Here is a 17,433-nt window from a genome sequence, read left to right as displayed (position 1 = left end):
ATAAATTCCGTTTTCATGGATGCCTGGATGTTAAACTCAATTGTTACACCTGGTAGAGCAGAACGCTGATCATTTTATTAAAGATGAAAGACTTTAGACAGTTTTTCAACTCTCAGTAATGCCATAGTGATCGTTTGATATATGGACCTGCAGCGGAGTTTAGGCCCAGACACTGCTAGTGACATCAGACTGAACAACCGGATACAATTTAAGAATAGAACAGAATATAATTTATTTTTATTTTTATTGTCATTTTGCTCCAAGCCAACTGTGCAGGAATAAATAACACACAGGAGAGAAAATAAAGGCACACAATGGAGGGCAAGGGGCAAATTAATGCAGTTCATTTAATCCGCAACGGAACTCGCACAGTATTCCCGACAAAATAAAAGCATAGTTGGGTTTTGAAATTTCCAGTAAAGGACAAAACTTTTCAAACAAAGATAAATGTGTTAAAATTGCGTTACATGATATCCAGATATCCACAAAAAAACGTCCAGTGTATGCTCGCTCCCTGTTCATTTCCCCTGACATGGTGCTGATATAACGGTTTCATTTCAAACACTAGGATTTGTAGGCTTTATTTTGAAAGGTATGACCGGATGTGTATGCGTGTGATTTTCTCGGACGTACGGCGCTCGTGCTTTCTCAGCATCGCAGTGTGAGCAGGTAAATCTTTGTGGTTGAACCCCCAGCGCTGAGTCCAGTATGAGGCCCGCGGGGCTGACGGGATCCGGCCGGGAGGAGCACTGAGGAGCCGAGAGGCCTGCTGGGAGGCCCGGAGCGCCGCAGGAGTCAGGTGCGTTACATCCAGGTTAATAACCCGCGCGCCGTTTGCGGGTTCCATAATAAAAACCTGCAAACGGCGTGAGGACGGTGTAATCGGTGAAACGTGCGAACACTGAGACGTCTGCTTTTGTCTTGGAGCTGTAAATGTTAAAAACAGCGACCTGCGACGGCAGGTGTTGGATTCTCATCGTAATCTGCGCTGTTAGCCTTCATCATGCAGAACTACATTTAAAAATCTGCAAAATTAAAGATTTTTATTCAGCAGAACAAAAAAATCAGATGACTAACGTAAATTCAGTTTTCTTTCACTACGTGCTGCGATTCGGCTCGTTTATAAGTGGTGGTGCTTTTCCCTGCCTCGTCCTGTTTATCAGGTTTCCCTCAAACGGCCTCACGGAGTTTGATTTTTTTAGCGCAAGGTTTCGGGTTTACTGGCCTAAACCTTTGCCGAATTAAAGGATGACTAATTTGGGCCCTTCAATTTTTATGAATGAAGCTTAATCTTTTGTGAATATTTACTTATAAATAATGAAATATAAACTAGTCATTTTCTGAATGGTACCCTGAGGAGCGTGGAACAGCCAGAGCGATGCCTGGAATGGATTTTTGCGCTTTTAGCTACTGATAAACAAGCACGTGTTTGCTTCATGGGGAGATTTTTTTTAATATCAAATTGGGTTTTTTGGCCTCGCGGGGCCGAAGCTTTGTTTTCAGTGACAGCGTGGCTGCTTCGTGCTGCTGGGCGGGGCTCCAGGTGGCGCTGTCCACCGTGACGGTGCTGAAACCGTGCAGGGAGGACCACGTCGCTGCTGTCAGGTGTGTGAGGAGCAGCGATGATTTTTTAACCTTCTGTGATCGATCGTTTCAGGCTGACGGACCAACCATGTGGGAAAACATGCTTCTGCTACTGATCCACGCGGTGGAAGGTAAAACCATTCAGAAATGTGGACGTGTCAAAAATGTCAGCATGGATTAAAACGTGTCATACCCAGGACTGTTTAACCAGTGTTGGGAAGGTTACTTTTAACATGTATTCCACTACAGATTACAGATTACATGCCCCAAAATGTATTCTGTAACGTATTCCGTTACGTTACTCAATGACAGTAACGTATTCTGAATACTTTGGATTACTTAATATCTTATCATGCTTTTTACAACTACATGAATGTCCTACTGCCCTTTGCAGTATAAAGCTCAGACGTCTGCAGGCTGCGGGTGTCTCTGCAGCGAGCGGACGCCCGCAGTTCATCAGGAAAAATGTAAAGCTGTCTCTCTTCGCATGCATCTTATTAAACCCGTTTCTCTTGCAGCTGCAGTGGCATCTCAGTGCTGGCAGGGGGCGACCTTCTCCGAGGCCGTGGTGTCTCCCGTGGTCGAGAGCAGCGGTATTCTGCGGGTGCCCAGCGTGTCGTCCCTGCCGCAGTGCGTGGCGGCGTGCTGCGACCTGCCCGGCTACGACTTGGCGTGGCTGTTCGAGGGCCGCTGCTACGTGCTGAGCTGCCAGCAGAGGGAGAACTGCCAGCCCCGGCAGACGCCTGGCGCCGACTCGTTCCTCGCCTTCCTGCGACGCCCGTCCCCGCAGACACTGGTGCTTCAGTCCTTGGTGAGGGGGGAGCCCTACGGCGGGCGCTGGAGGCCCCTCTCACGCTCGTCTGAGGCGCCCGGCGACTTGGAGGCCCTGAAAGATCTCTCCCTGTTCGACACGCCACATCGAGGCTTCCCAGACCCCGGGATGCTGGATGTCGAGTACTCAGAGGACAGCCAGGAGGAGAGGGGTGGAGCCAGCCCAGAACAGGAGACCAATCAGCCACCTTTGAAAGGGGGGGGCAGCTTCAATCAATCAGAGGCTGAGGATGGTCCAGAGAGGAGGCCGACAGAGAGCAGCGCGGCCCCGGGCGTGCGCCAGGGAGAGGAGGGTGGGGCCAAGAGACCGACGGAGGTGGCGCCGCAGGAATCAGTGAGTTCAGAGCGTGAGCTCATATGATAACTGTCTCCATGGAGACCAGTCTGCAGCCTGTCATTGTTCTCCCTACAGACGCAGAGCAGCTCCACCTCTCCACCCCTGACACCCGAGGCCAGCTCAGAGCCAGCCCACACCTCCAGCAGCCCCACAGCAAACCCAGGTAAGCACCTCCGTCAGGTCAGGTCAGGTCAGGTCAGTACATCTCCGTCAGGTCGCAGGTTCACTCCAGTTTATTGTTTTAAAGATAAACTTTAGCAAACGTGTCTGAAGAGCCTCACAGGTCCTGTCCCTCTGACCAGTGGAGCAGTAACTTGTCCTCCACATGCAGCTCCACCCCTGCTGGTGTCTCTTGGAAACCCCGTAGAGGCGACCACAGTGAAACCCGCCACTCCAGCCGCCACTCCAGCTGCTCCTGAACCTACCACGTCAGGTGAGTTTATGACTAAAAAAATGTTTGTTTAGATCAACATTTGATCTTTTTTAATATTTTTATTTAGTCTTTTTTAAGGAAAAACAGGTTGAGTTCATGTCAGGCAGTGGAGTCGCCCCCTGCTGGTCACTGTAGATGGTTCATGTTAAACCAGAGACTGTCACGTGTAGGAGTGTAGTTACTGCCCAGGAGAAACTTTGTGGTGGTTGGAGGTGACTCATTTTAGTAAGTGGGTGGTGTTCACCTGAGACAGTGTGAAGGTCAAAGTTCAGTTTAAAGACAAACAGGTGACCTCAGAGAGACCAGGTGAGGAAGCAGGTAAATGAAAGGAAGAATTTAACCTTCATTTCTCGCACAGACGCTGTGAAGATGCTTCAGTCTGCAGCCGGAACTCCACCTTCCACCACCCACCTGACTGTGACCTCTGACCTTACTACCCCGACCTTGTCAGCAGCCAGCTTTAACCCTACGACTGCGACTGAGTCAGCAGGTAAACTCGACGTGTTTAATGCTTTCTGTGGCTTCACACCGACTCTTTAAACCTCCTCTCGCTTTTCCAGCTTCAGCGTCACAGGTTGGAGGGTCAAACCGCGGTCCGGTGGCCGTCGTGGGCCCCGACAGGAGCCTGTCTCTCCCGGTGAGCAGCTTGCTGCTCAACGGCAGCGGCAGCAGTGACGACAGCGGCATCGTCAGCTACCGCTGGGAGGCGGTCAGGTAAGTCTGGAGCCTTTTTTCATGTTCCTGTGACTGAAAGATCAAATTTGTTCAGTCGGGTTTCGTGTTTTCCAGCGGGCCTCCCGGGCTGAGGCTGGACGACGCAGATCAGCCCGTCGCCACAGCCTCGGGGGTTCGGGCGGGGCGCTACACCTTCAGACTGACCGTATCTGACCAGGAGGGGGCGACAGACAGCGCCTCGCTGACCGTCAAAGTCCCAGAAGGTGAGCGACTCGGTGTTATTTGTGGAAGGCGGAGCTCTTCCTGTCAGACTCGTTTAAATCACAAACACGCTAATCTAAGGTCGTCTGCTTCCTCCAAACTCCAGCCGGTAGTTTTCTTCCGGTCGCCCACGCCAGCGGCAGCCACTCGCTCACTCTGCCCAACAACTCTCTGGTTCTCAGAGGTTCGGTGACCAACGCCGATCAGACCGCGGTGCACTTCCTGTGGACCCGGGACAGCCAGAGTCCTGCTGCCGGGGTGAGTTCCGACCGGCGCTGTGACGCTTCAAATCAAACTTTATTAACGAGCGCAGGTGACCCGCGGGAAACTAAACTTCAGTTTAAATCAGTGGCGGCTCATCGACCTCACACTGTGTGTGTGTGTGTGACGGAGTGACCTTTGACCTTTGCTGGTTCCAGGACGTACTGTACAGCTCGGATACTCAGCCCTCGCTCTACCTCGCCAACCTGGTCGAAGGCACCTACCTGTTCCAGCTGAAGGTGACCAACGCGCAGGGGCGCTCCGGCTCCGCCACGGCCACTGTGGAGGTGCGACCAGGTGAGGCTGGATGCTCGCCGTTCGTCCCGTTTTGTGTTACGCAGGCATGCGCCGACATAGATGTGTTGTCCCACGTGTCTGCAGAGCCCGGCGGCGGCGAGCAGGTGGAGCTGGAGATGCTGGTGTCGGTGTCTCAGGTGAGCGTGGCTCAGAGAGACACGGTGGTCCGACAGCTCGCCGCTCTGATCCACGTCCTTGACAGCGACCTCCACGTGCGAGCGCTGCAGGGACACTCCCACATCAGGTACCTGCACGCACCGCGGACTTGCCCCTCCACGTGCCGGCTCGCCATAACCTGTGATGTTTTCTCTGCTTGCAGCACCGTGTTGCGGTTCTCCGTGCACGGCACCTCGGGGCCCCTCTCTGCCTCCCGATTGGTCGGCGTGCTGCGCAGCCAGCTGCTCTTCGAGAAAAGCGACTACCTGTTGTTCAGAGTCCTGAGGGTGGACACCGTCTGTGAGTCCAGCCGGGGCACGGCTCACCTGTGACATCTCAGAAAGGGGCGGGGCATTTGTCTGTGTTTAACGCGCTCGTTTTTCCCTCAGTGTGTCTGCTCAGCTGTTCGGGGCGTGGTCAGTGCGATCCAATCACCAAGCAGTGTGCCTGCGACCCCTTCTGGACCGAGAACCTGATTCGTCGTTACCTTGGCGATGGAGAGAGCAACTGCGGTAAAGTATGATTTGTAGTCTTCGGTCACGGCAGCGGGTCATTCCTCACGTGACGGCGAGAAACGACAGAAAACTTCATTTACATTACAAACTCGTTCACAACGAATCCTTCAGTCGTTTCTGTTTAAACAACTTTCACACAAACTTGTGACGTTTGTCCCTCGACTGCTTCGTTCGTCTGCAGCAGCAAGTTGAACAGGATGTGAAACAAAGTTCAGTCTCAAAGTCCAGAAACTTGTGAACGGAGATGAAACATCATGTAGTGAGTTTCATACTTTTCTGTCTTACTGGCTGCAGTCAGCCCGTTTCTGACTGCAGAGCTGGGGCGGGGCCTGTGAGCAGCGTCCCCAATCACGCCTCGCTGGCTTAAGACAGAAAGAACTGGGTCCTGTTGTTGTAGCCGAAACGCTGCAGCTGCGCGTGTAAGGCGACAGCCGCACACGGTGCTGCAACCCGGGACTGGGGCGTGACAGACCCGCCCACATGTTCGCACTTTTGACGACACTTCTTTATTGCGGCTGTCGACTTACACGCGCAGCTGCAGCTTTGCAGCAGATGCGCATATTATTAATGTAACTGCAGCGAATTTCTTTGTTCCGCTGCGATGCTGATGTTAAACATGAGCGCCGCGGGACTTTTCTGCCTGGTAACTGTGCGTGTTAGTGTCGTCACTGATCCATCATCACCTTTATTTATAAAACCCTTTAAAACAACCCCAGCTGAGTGCTGTACATTGGAACTATAGAATAAAATTAGATATCAATAAAAGCCAAATAAAAGAAAGTAAACGAGGCCGACAGCAGCAGAGACTAATGCAGGAACCAGATTTGATGGTAAGCTGGTCTCCGAGTGCACGGAGGGAGAAAGAGCTCTTTATTCAAACTGGCCTCCAAACGAGCAGTGAAGCCTGTGCACACACCTGTAAATGTACCTGTACGCATCACACAGCACACATTCAGGTGAAGCTCCGCACGAGCCGCTGACCTGTCGGCTGTGCTCCTCTGACAGAGTGGAGGGTCCTGTACGTCATCCTGACCAGCTTCGTGCTCGTCGTCCTCATCCTGTCACTCGGCTGGACGTTCATCTGCTGCTGTAAGAGGTGAGGACGCCGCTGCAGGTGATAGACTGATCCCAGGTGTGCTTCCGTGCGTGAACTGGTCTCTGCTGCTTTCAGGAGACGACAGACCAAAGCGAGGAAGAAAACCAAATACACCATCTTGGACAACATGGACGAGCAGGAGAGGGTGGAGCTCCGCCCCAAATTCAGTGAGTCACATTGCCATAGTCCGCCTGCGGAGGCTGTCGGGGTCGGTCTGCGGCGGCGTTCTCGTTGGTTCATGAAGTCGTTTCACTGCGGCTCAGTTAGTCGTCACCTTGGAGGCGGTCCTGCGGGGTCGCTGATTCACTCTGCAGCTATCACGTGACCAGGGTGTGGTTCATCGCTCTTGTCCTTTCCCAGGTGATCCATGCGTTCTCCTAAAGGACTCCCACCTTGGGTCATGTGACTGAGCTCAGCTCAGCGACCTTCGGGACCTCAGGTAAGAGCAGAGTCGTCTTCATGAACCAAAGCGAAGCCGCTTCCTTCTTTTAAAGCACCTGACTGTTCCCACGTTCCTGGGAATGTCCCGCTGTTCTTTAGAGCAGACGTTTCCCCGGAGCGGCGGGAGGTCGTCCTCCATCTTTATTCAATGACTGAGACTTAAACCATGACCCCCGCTGACCTTTCCCCTGTGCAGGTATCAAGCACCGCAGCACGGAGCACAACTCCAGCCTCATGATGTCCGAGTCGGAGCTGGACAGCGACCAGGACACCATCTTCAGCCGCGACCGGCCGGTCCGCAGCAGGAACCGCATCAGCACCATGGCTGCCCGCAACGGCGACGCCTTCGGATGACGGGGCGGCTGACCTCTCGCAGACGCAGAATGGTGCATTCTGGGACGTGTATGAGGGACCACATTACCCAGTTTTCAAGAGAATGCTAACATGTCCCATTTCAAAGGACGCAAGGAACTCGAGACCTGGAGGACGGACGCGCGTGTGCTCGGACATAAGAGGAAGAGCAAGAGGGCGGGACACATCAGGCATCGCACCACCGCCACGTGCCCGATTCACAGCTGTGAGCTCGTTAGCTAACAGAGCGCTCACCAGGAAACACGGCAGAGTCAGCTGACGACGGCGTCCGATCACACGGTCGTGGTTCGTTTGAGCCCGGGTCACAGACGCCGTCCGCCGGGTTAAACTTCATCAACGTTTGTTGGCTAACGAGAAGCAGCGTGTGAATCAGAGACGAAGGATGTGAGCCGACACCTCCGACATAAAAACACCAACACAGAAGTAACACAAACTCGTCTTTAATGTGGTCAGAATACAAAACGCACACATGAACTTTGACCCCATCAGCTAAAGTCACAGACAAACATCCAGGTATTAAACTGCTACGAGAGCGTTTCACACGTAGACGAGCCGAGTCGACAGGTTTGCACCCGTTCGTGTTTTCATGGCTCGATGCGGCGCCGGCTGTCGCTCTGTCGGCTTCGTTTCCAAAGGCGCGTCGCTCATCACGCACAATTTCTTTAGGAATGAATCAAGTTTCACGATTCAGGAGGATTCATGCGAGTTGGAAGCTTTATGGACACTCGCTGCGCCACGGGTGAAGCCGAAAATAATTTTTAAAAACAAGTTTCATCACAATGTGGCGGTTTGTTAGCCCCTCCCCTTCAGTTTACAATCCCTTAACACTGATAGCCAATCACAGCAGACAGGGCAGATAAACGGACTGAGTAGCGCCTCCTACTGGTGTGAGTTTGGGCAGTTCAACCAGTCTGAGACGGGTTCAGATAAGTTTAAGCTTCGTGCTGGTGCCGAGTGTGTGAGCGTAGAAGCGACAGCTGATTCAAAATGTGATTTACAAAGTCCGATGTTGGACGTTTTTGATCCTGCATGAATTCAAACTTTATTGAAGGAGTTATCACATGTTAATAAAAGAATCCGACCACCTCCACCGAGTCACAGCTTTTGTACCGCCTCCTCTTCCTCCTCACGGTTTGAGGCCTCCAAAGCACATGTACTTCACTTCCAGGTACTCGTCGACGCCGTACTTGGAGCCCTCGCGGCCCATGCCGGATTCCTTCACCCCACCAAACGTGGCCTCTGGCGTGGACAGCAGCCCCTCATTGACGCCGACCATCCCCACCTCCAACGCCTCCGCCACCCGCCAGATCTGACTCACATCCTGTGAGTAAAAGTAACCTGAGAACAAAGGAGGAGGTTAGAACTATGAGGCGCCGCCACGTGAACCTTTCTTCTACTGGGTCAGACGTTAAAGTCTAATTTACAGCTCTGAGTCCTGCTCTCGGAAACCGACACGTCTGCGACGACGCATGAACAGCCCGCGATCTGCAGTCTAGGAACCAATCGGCTGCATGCACGCAGGTGGACTCACCTGCCAGCCCGACGCTGGTCGCGTTAGCAATAGCCAGAGCCTCCTCCTCCGTGTTAAACCTGCAGATCAGACACAGGCGAGCTCAGACGGCTTCACGATGAACAAGAATCTGCGTCTAGCCAGGATTAAACCCGCAGATCAACAAATCCCGTCTCGATCATCTGTCTGGACTCACCTGATGACGGGCACGAGCGGCCCGAAGGTTTCCTCCTTCGTGCACAGCATGTCGGCGGTGACGTCGGCCAGCAGAGTCGGCTCCATGAAGGAGCCATCGAGGCGCTTCCCGCCTTTTACCACCTTCGCCCCGCGGGACACGGCGTCCGAAATCTGATGTAGCACCTGGGAGGCAGAGACGGCGTTCAGCGGCGTGCTGGTGCGGTCTTTAAACAAACTTCAGTCATTTATCGTCGGCAGTAATGTGGTGTCATGTAATTAATATATCCTTAGTATCCTTATTTTATTGCTTTATGTATTTTAATAATGAAGGTTTGTAGACTCACAAACTAAGCACTCAGCCAGGCTGAAAACAGGAAGTGTAGAGCTGTACAGCATGTTAATAAATACAGGAAGCCAGACAGAAAAGAGGAAGTTTGCCATATAACAATGTTTGTATTGAAACTGTGACGTGTAAAGTACCAAAATAACACCAATATGAGGCACAGGTTATGATTCTAATGTTAGAGATGCTGCAACTGGCGTCTGGGCTGTGCAGGCGTCTCTTCAGAAGATGATTGAATAAAAGAAATAAATGTTCTAACGCTGAGTCGGTTTTCTCTGCTCTGTCACGGGGACGAAACAATCCGGGTTAATAGTGGAAACAGCGTTTACCTTCTCTGCGGCGCGGGTGTTGATGAGCGGCCCCTGCGTGGTGTTGGGCTCCGAGCCGTGACCCAGACGCAGCTCGGCATCCATAGCTCGCCCCAACTTTTCCACGAAGCGGTCGTAGACGGCGCTCTGGACCAGAAACCGGTTCGAGCACACGCACGTCTGCAGGAAGAAGAAGCGTTAGTGTGCACAATGGTGGCGTTCACCTGTGGAACAGGTCAGCAGGAGACACCCTCACCTGGCCTGAGTTCCTGAACTTGGATGCCATGGCTCCGCCCACCGCTTTGTCAAGGTCTGCGCTGTCAAACACAATGAAGGGGGCGTGGCCACCCAGTTCCATGGATACCTTCTTCACGGTGTCAGCGGCCATTTTCAGCAACACCTGAAACCGAAGTTTTATTTAAAGAAGAGTTTCTGCTTTTTATGTGGATCTGCGGGCGGCGCTGCGGGCGGCGCTGCACTCTGACCTTCCCGGTCGCCGTGGATCCAGTGAAGGAGATTTTAGCCACCAGAGGGTCTGTGCAGAGGACCTGCCCGACCGAGGGCGTCGACTCTCTGGAGCATGGAACAACATTGACCACCCCTGCCGGGATCCCCGCCTGCTCCGCCAGCTGAGGGGGAAAAAAACACGCCAAAACACAGGAAGTGACTCAACAATGTGTGTCCCACGAAGAAACAAAGTGCCGACCCCTATCCAGATGTTTGACGTACTCACCTCTGCCAGAGCGAGAGCCGAAAGTGGCGTGTCCTCAGCTGGTTTAACCACCACCGTGCAGCCGGCAGCCAGCGCGGCGCCGACCTTCCTGGTGATCATGGCGCTGGGGAAGTTCCACTGGAAACAACCAAAAGCAAATTCTTTGCGGGACGTCATGTAATGGATTCATTAGGGGTGGGTTTTGATTATCGATTAAAATCGATTCTAGCTTGGATAACGTGATATCAATTCATTAACGAGCTGCTCACCGGTGTGATGATGGAGGCCACGCCCACCGGCTGCTTCAGGAGGAGGAGCTTTCTGTCTTTGGCTGGAGATGGCACAATGTCACCGTAGACTCGCCGCGCCTCCTCAGAAAACCACTCGAGGAAGGAGGCGGAGTACGAGATCTCCCCGAGAGACTCGCACATCGGTTTACCCTGCAACACACGCACGCAGACGCAGAGACACGCAGACGCAGAGACACGCAGACGCAGAGACACACGCAGCAGGATAAAGATGAGTGTTTGTTACAATAAACACTTTTACAAAAACTTCTTGAGGTTTTCTTATTTCGTCAAACAAACATTTTAAAGTAGTATTTATTTGAAAAGTACTACAGTACAAGTACTCACTCGTTGCTGACATGTACTGCATGTTCAGGTGTCCTACAGGTGAGTTCATGTGTCATACTCACACATTCAAACGTGATCAGCTGGGCGAGCTCATCTTTGTGCAGCGTCATCAGCTCAAACCATTTCCTTAGCAGGACGCTCCTCTCCTGCAGGACGACCAATCAGAGCAGAGCACGGGTCACCTGCACGCCTTCATCGTCACATTTAACCGTTCGCCCCTGTCCCCCGCCAACATGCTTCACATTGATGGAGACTCGGAGAGAGAACTTTAGTTTCATCAACAATACACAAACAATTCTCTCATTTACAAAAAATCTATATAAACTTGAGTGAAGGACCAGAGTGAGGAAACATCCCGTCCTGAGTTTGCTCCTGTAGATTTCCGTCCCTGCTCGTTGGTTCATCCTTCAGCGAGTCACCTCCTGTGTTGGTGACTGTATGGAGGTGGAGCTCAGTCACCCTGCTGACCTCTAACAAAGCCGGACTTTGTGTCTGAGGCTGCGAGCGTTTAAACATTTAACTTAGCTCAGCGGCATCCACACACTGACTGCTGACGCCTCACAGCAGATAACCAGAGATGGGCAGTAACACGTTACTGTAATCCGATTACTTTTTTCAAGTAACGAGTAAAGTAAGGGATTACTATTGCAAAAACGGTAATTAGATTACCGTTACTTTCCCGTAGGAACGCTGCGTTACTGCGTTACTAAAACCGTGATTTTTTGCGAGTGTCTCATGACAGTGACGTAAGCGAGTGCGACGTTGGTGACAGCAGCTGTGTGCAGATCAACAATGGATCACATATCGATTGTGGGAGAGAGTATGAGCGTGCAGCGTTTAAAGCGTGGAAGTACTGACCTTACTTTGAGTTTGATTCCATAAAAAGTGACAAAAACATTAGTGTCCGCTGTGCGTGGGAAGAAAACTTCTTTTTACAGCGAAAAAAACCCTAAACTTCCAACAAGCACCGAGTAGCTACGACGTAATGGGAAACTCACAGAGAAACTCGCGGATTCTTCCACTGACCGCGGCACACCTGCACCAGGGTAAACCTCCGCCTACCATAGTCCTGCTTTACAGGTGAAAATAGAGCAACAGGACCGCTGAGTCTTTGACTTTATTTATTTTCTGCTGTGTTTTACTTGCATCTATTTGAAAGACTGAGTGTAAACACACAAAATATTTTATTTTATGAGCTGGAATGTGCAGAAAATAGGTTTAAATGTTAAACTAATTTCTTCCAGTCAGAGAATGTTGCAGATAATTAAATGTTTGCTTGATGCATAAAGTTAAAAGATTAAAACTAATAAAACAAGTTTTAAAAAGAGACTTTTCCATCTGATTACATTTTGTATGATGGATTATGCAGAAAAAGTAGAACTGGGCTGAAAGATCTGTCGCTTTATTACCTATTCAGGTTGTAAATCGTGTTTTTAAAAAGCAACTAAGTAATAATAATAATAACAATAATAATGGAGTGGATTTATATAGCGCTTTTCAAGGCACCCAAAGCGCTTTACAATGCCACTATTCATTCACTCTCACATTCACACACTGGTGGAGGCAGCTACAGTTGTAGCCACAGCTGCCCTGGGGCAGACTGACAGAGGCGAGGCTGCCATATCGCGCCATCGGCCCCTCTGGCCAACACCAGTAGGGTAAAGTGTCTTGCTCAAGGACACAATGACCAGGACAGGGAGCCCGGGGGATCAAACCGGCAACCTTCCAGTTACAGATGTGCTTCCCACCCCCTGAGCCACAGTCGCCCCAAGTAACTAACTAAGTAATGAATTACTTCTGAAAATAAGTAATCAGTAAAGTAACGGGATTACTTTTTGGAGGAAGTAATCAGTAATTAGTTACTGATTACTTTTTTCAAGTAACTTGACCAACACTGGCAGATACCTGCATTAAACACCTGCTGTCCACCAAACTCCGTTCAAATACGGCGTAATTGTGCTGTCAGCGGGGAAACCGCGTCTCCTTACTGCAGCTTTGTTTTGTGACTGTTTAAGGGGCGGTGCTCATCTCGCTCACGTGTCTGTCTCCTGTCTGCGAGTCATTCTTCACCTTTGATTTGTGCGCATCCGCTCCGAGTGGCGCGGCAGCAGGAAGACACTTGTTAAAGTTTGGGTTTAGTCTAAAAACGGATTTCTGTGAATTATGAGTTAACCGAATAAACATTTCCAAACATTTAACGGTTACGAAAGCTGTTTGACGCCATACTCAGTCAATACTTATAATTTAAGGTAAATTTAGTTTTTTAGTGGAGTAGGGAGGGCGGAGAAGACCATGAAAGAAAGTTTTGGATTTGTGTGAAAATCCGTAAATCAGGTGGTTTCTGTGTTAGCCGTATTAAAGTCTGACGTGTGTGTATAACATCTTTGAGATAAACTCCGTCAGTCAATGCCAATCATTTGCGTAAGAGTTCCAGGCTTTGAGGTGACTACGGAGGGCAGAAAGTCCAATTTAAACAGTGAAACCTGCACATATCGTAGTATCCGGTGAATTTTATGACATCCGAATAAATGTCTGGCTTCTGTCAGTCGGGAAGATGCCAGCGTTGGGGTGTTTCGTTTAATTTTCAGGGCGGAAATGGGACATTAATTTTAAATAGTCGGTTTTTAAAGTGGAGTTCTGTGAGAGCGCAGCCTACCTTGGCCGTGTACTGCTTCCAGGAGTGAAACGCTTTGTACGCAGCGTCCACCGCCTGCTTGGCCTCCGCGGGGCCGCAGTCCGACACCCGGGCTATCTCCTGCCCGGTGGCCGGATCTAGGACGGGGAACACCGAGGCAGCGGAGATCCAGCGGCCGTCCACGTAGCCCTGCGTCCGGAGGAGCGGAGCGGAGACATCCAGGCTGTAGCTTCTGTGCATGGCGGCGGGCAGGCCGGGGAGGAGCTGCCGGAGGAAGCAGCGGGTCTTCAGCACGCAGACAGCAGCGGACATACCGGGGGGTGTGCAGCCGGGCTGCCGGACTATATGCTGGATGTTTGATCCGTTCGTTCGCGCAGGTCTGCAGCTGGAGCCTCTCGCGGGTTTCCGTCGGTTTCAACCGGTGCGACAGTCACGTGACTCCGTTCAAACGCAGTGAGCCTTCCGCCCGGAGCCAGTGTTGCCAACTTAGCGACCTTGTCGCTGTATTTAGCGAGTCTTCAGGCCCCTTAGCGACTTTTTTTCTAAAAAGCGACTAGCGACAAATCTGGCGACTTTTTCTGGTGTTATTGGAGACTTATTTATGACGACTTTTTGACGTGAAAGAGCGTGTTTCAAATTCAAAATTCAAATTCAAATTTTTATTTGTCACGTACACAGTCATACACAGTACGATATGTAGTGAAATGCTTGGACAACTGCTCGTGACCTAAAGAAAACAAAAAAAGGAAAAGGCTATGAATAAGAAAGGAAATAAATATGAAAAATTAAAAAGGGTAAATTTAACTAGGAAGGAATAAAATATAAATTAAGGTTAAAAATGAAATAACTGTACAACACAAATTAGAATGAAGGGTAAATTTAACTGGGAAAGAATAAGATAAAGATAAATATATAAATTAAAGTTGAAAATAAAATAATTGTACAACAAAATACACAATATAGAACTATATAAGAATGTATGAAGAAATCTAAATATAAATAAATATATACACAATAACAGCGTTGCTCTTACTCTCACCAAGCAGCGGTGCTGCCGTGGGCACCTCACCCGTGCCAAAGCGCTCACGGGCGGAGGACAGTCCTCCCCCCGCTGCTACCAGGGCAGGAGACGTTCACACCTGTGCGTCCAAACGGCAAATGAATCGCGCATGAGTGAAGCCGCTGCTCCGCACTGACTGTAACGCAGTCAGTTCTTTTACTGTTATGCTGTTTTAGGGATCACAAGGTTTAAAAGTACTTATAAACACACACACAGTAACTCCACCAGAGCGCCTATCTCGGGTCACTTTTGCCGGTCCAGGCAAAAGTGGAGCAGTGGCATAAAGGAGCAGGGTTGGAATTGTGACATTAAAAAAACAATAATTGCTAAAAGAAATTTAATTCGTAGTTCTAAATAAACTATAAATGCATTTAGGACGTTTTTTACTCACTTTGTCTCTTCCACGATGTTGTTTCTCTCTCCAACAGCGTAGGTTACAATTACATTAGCATGACCAATTATGCAAATTAGGCGATGACGTCATTTGGCGACTTTTAGGACAGCCAATAGCGATTTTCCTTACTGAGGAGTTGGCAACACTGGCCGGAGCTCCCTGTCTCTGCCGGGGACAAGTTTGTTTTTGGAGGCGGTAGAAACACACATACCCACACCAGTACCATCATCACCATCATCATCGTCGTTGTCGTAACATGATCAGAGGAACAGAATAAAGGTGAAAAAGAGTGAAGCTCAGTGATGGTTACCAGCAGGTCTGAGGTTATGCTGATGATATTCTCTCTTCAGCCTCCATCAGCATCTCCCACAGTGGTCTATGAAGCCGAGCCAAGGCCTAGTGCAGCTGGCACAGTCTGAGAGAGGAGTCTCATCCACACTCCGAACCCACGGTGAAGAAGGTGTGCAGGTGTGTCAGGGACCTTTCTGTAGGAGGACAGGATGGTCTCCTCCCAGTCCAGATACACCTGCGCCCTGCAGCATCCCGATGTAGGAACTGGGATGCTGATGCTTTTGATCATGTGATGTTGTAGGTCCCGGCCCTTTCTTTCCTCCCCCCTCCGCCTCCCAGTAACAGCAGCCTGCTGTCACCCAGTCGGGGTATGACTGCCCCTCCCTCAGCGGCTCGGGCCCTAACCCAACACGTTTAAGCTGCCAGACACAGGTACTGGAACCCTCCAGTGTGATCATGTCTGTGGGTTCAGTGGTGGGATCATCACCATGACAACCTTAGTCCAGATACACAAACATTGCAGGTTTGTTTAGCATTAGCATCACCACTAAACCAACATGACTTGCTTAAATTTGCCTGACAGCAAACCTAGATTGATATTAGGTATGTTATAAAGATAACACTTCTCATTGGTTCCTGAAAAGTGTTTGATATAAACAAAGGTCCCGCCCCCCACATTGCAAAGGTATGACATCATAACAATGCGATTGATCCCTTGCATGGTTATGGTGATGTAGGAACAACACAAGCACTCTGGGCTCAGTGTTGCACCTTCTTACAGCTCAGTGCACACTGCAGCATCTGCAGCCACCTCATCCAGATTCATCAGAAACCATCACATCATTTTTCTTCTTACAGCTGAGACAGTGTCTGACACGTAGCGTGCGATTCTTAAAATCCATGTAACACCCTGATACAGGGCCGTGCAGAGAGGTTTAAAGGGGCGGGTGCTCAAAGTTAAAAAGGGGCACGTTGAACCAGGCTGAATAACAACAACACACATTCATCAAAAATCTAATATGGGAAGGGCAGGGCTGTGTTGAACTGAGACTGTAGACATTAAAAAGTCCACAGGAGAGATGGTAGCTGATTAAACAAGTGTCATGAGATAATAACTAAATGCAAAGATTGGTGACAGCACTTGGAACCATAAGGCAACAAAAACTGTGAGAAATAATTTAGGCTCTGCCTGTGAATCACTCTTTGCTTCTCTTCTTCCTTCCATCCCATCATTTCATATATCACTCTCCACTTGCTGTCTATCTGAGAACAAGGCACAACTTGTTATTGCAATAAACTATAATCTAATTATCCACACCTAACAACTCTTGCACTTAATCTATAATAAAATGATGACAGAAAAATGTTATAGCCCTGCCTTTAGTAGCCTCACACAGCTCCTACTGTTTCCTCCTCATGTCCTTACCAGCCATGTCTGGACAATGTTATATCATGAGTAATATTTTTTTTAAATCCATATACATAAAACACACACATGCACGCACAGTGACATGTTAGACCTTCTTCAGAATACTGTATATACTATGGGCATCACGGTGCTGATCCAGAATCCTTACATTATTATTTATTACTAGAGCTACAATAATAAAGCAATGAGGAGGGGGAAGTAATAAATATGAAATAATGTCATTATGATGATTCCATTTGTTTCACTATCCACTCTGTGCAGGGGCAAAGCTTATTACATGTTTAAACTGTAGAGATACAATCATTTTACTGCTGTAAAATCCAACTTTTGTCTTATTTAAAATATAAATCTAATATAATCTGCTTCTTAATGTATGTTCTTTAAAATACAGCGTGTGTTTTTAATATATTATAATTATAATTATTATTATGTGGACATGCATATTAGATCGTTTTTAGTGAAATATAATCCCTCCAGAAAGGCAGGAAAAGCCCGGAAACTTCCTTTAAAACTAAACATGTTCCCTAAAACGGTGACAGAGCTACAGACCCATGACAGCCTTACACAGGTAGCCAGCAGCTGTGACCAGCACTACCTGTGCAGTTAATAAAAGGACAGGTAATGTTTGTCACGCTGTTGCACACACAGCACGCTCGTTTGTTTCAGTTTCAGTTTCTCCT

General features: G+C 49.5%; 2 protein-coding genes across 3 annotated transcripts; one reads left to right on the top strand and one right to left on the bottom strand.

Annotated features, from left to right (window-relative positions):
• Positions 1 to 307: 307 nt before the first annotated feature.
• kiaa0319 (KIAA0319 ortholog) lies at positions 308 to 8,345 on the top strand. Of its 2 annotated transcripts, XM_085472505.1 has the most exons (17): positions 308 to 799; positions 1,658 to 1,715; positions 2,103 to 2,749; positions 2,828 to 2,915; positions 3,084 to 3,185; positions 3,544 to 3,675; positions 3,746 to 3,899; positions 3,975 to 4,123; positions 4,228 to 4,379; positions 4,541 to 4,679; positions 4,764 to 4,923; positions 4,999 to 5,135; positions 5,225 to 5,347; positions 6,356 to 6,446; positions 6,522 to 6,613; positions 6,807 to 6,885; positions 7,084 to 7,147. In XM_085472505.1, the coding sequence occupies exons 2-16, from the start codon at positions 1,673 to 1,675 to the stop codon at positions 6,854 to 6,856; spliced, it is 2,259 nt and encodes a 752-aa protein (XP_085328631.1). In that variant the 5' UTR covers positions 308 to 799; positions 1,658 to 1,672; the 3' UTR covers positions 6,857 to 6,885; positions 7,084 to 7,147. The 2 variants fall into 2 exon arrangements, with proteins under 2 accessions (XP_085328631.1, XP_085328630.1); XM_085472504.1 differs by lacking the exon at positions 6,807 to 6,885 and having other exon boundaries at positions 311 to 799; positions 7,084 to 8,345.
• Positions 7,684 to 14,041, bottom strand: aldh5a1 (aldehyde dehydrogenase 5 family, member A1 (succinate-semialdehyde dehydrogenase)). Its single transcript, XM_085472506.1, has 10 exons — positions 13,601 to 14,041; positions 11,007 to 11,090; positions 10,579 to 10,749; positions 10,331 to 10,447; positions 10,083 to 10,226; positions 9,854 to 9,997; positions 9,619 to 9,777; positions 8,966 to 9,129; positions 8,791 to 8,849; positions 7,684 to 8,597 (listed from the first exon to the last, which is right to left on the bottom strand). The coding sequence occupies exons 1-10, from the start codon at positions 13,889 to 13,891 to the stop codon at positions 8,386 to 8,388; spliced, it is 1,545 nt and encodes a 514-aa protein (XP_085328632.1). The 5' UTR covers positions 13,892 to 14,041; the 3' UTR covers positions 7,684 to 8,385.
• Between the last annotated feature and the right edge of the window lie 3,392 nt (positions 14,042 to 17,433).

Source organism: Copadichromis virginalis, linkage group LG11, assembly GCF_057382275.1.
Source record: "Copadichromis virginalis isolate Kocher_CV1m ecotype Utaka linkage group LG11, C_Virginalis_male_GT1.1, whole genome shotgun sequence".
NCBI classification, from domain to species: Eukaryota; Metazoa; Chordata; class Actinopteri; order Cichliformes; family Cichlidae; genus Copadichromis; species Copadichromis virginalis.
This window is presented reverse-complemented; position numbering and strand designations above follow the sequence as displayed.

What these genes read in the sequence shown, in the direction of transcription:
- aldh5a1 (XM_085472506.1), bottom strand. Translation starts at nt 13,891, where the DNA reads ATGTCCGCTGCTGTCTGCGTGCTGAAGACCCGCTGCTTCCTCCGGCAG. An exon ending in ACACCCGCGCCGCAGAGAAG is followed by an intron (nt 9,130 to 9,618) that starts GTAAACGCTGTT and finishes TCTGCCTCCCAG; the next exon opens with GTGCTACATCAGATTTCGGA. An exon ending in GACCAGCGTCGGGCTGGCAG is followed by an intron (nt 8,598 to 8,790) that starts GTGAGTCCACCT and finishes CTTTGTTCTCAG; the next exon opens with GTTACTTTTACTCACAGGAT.
- kiaa0319 (XM_085472504.1), top strand. Translation starts at nt 1,673, where the DNA reads ATGTGGGAAAACATGCTTCTGCTACTGATCCACGCGGTGGAAG. An exon ending in GCCAGAGTCCTGCTGCCGGG is followed by an intron (nt 4,380 to 4,540) that starts GTGAGTTCCGAC and finishes TGCTGGTTCCAG; the next exon opens with GACGTACTGTACAGCTCGGA. An exon ending in TTCATCTGCTGCTGTAAGAG is followed by an intron (nt 6,447 to 6,521) that starts GTGAGGACGCCG and finishes TGCTGCTTTCAG; the next exon opens with GAGACGACAGACCAAAGCGA.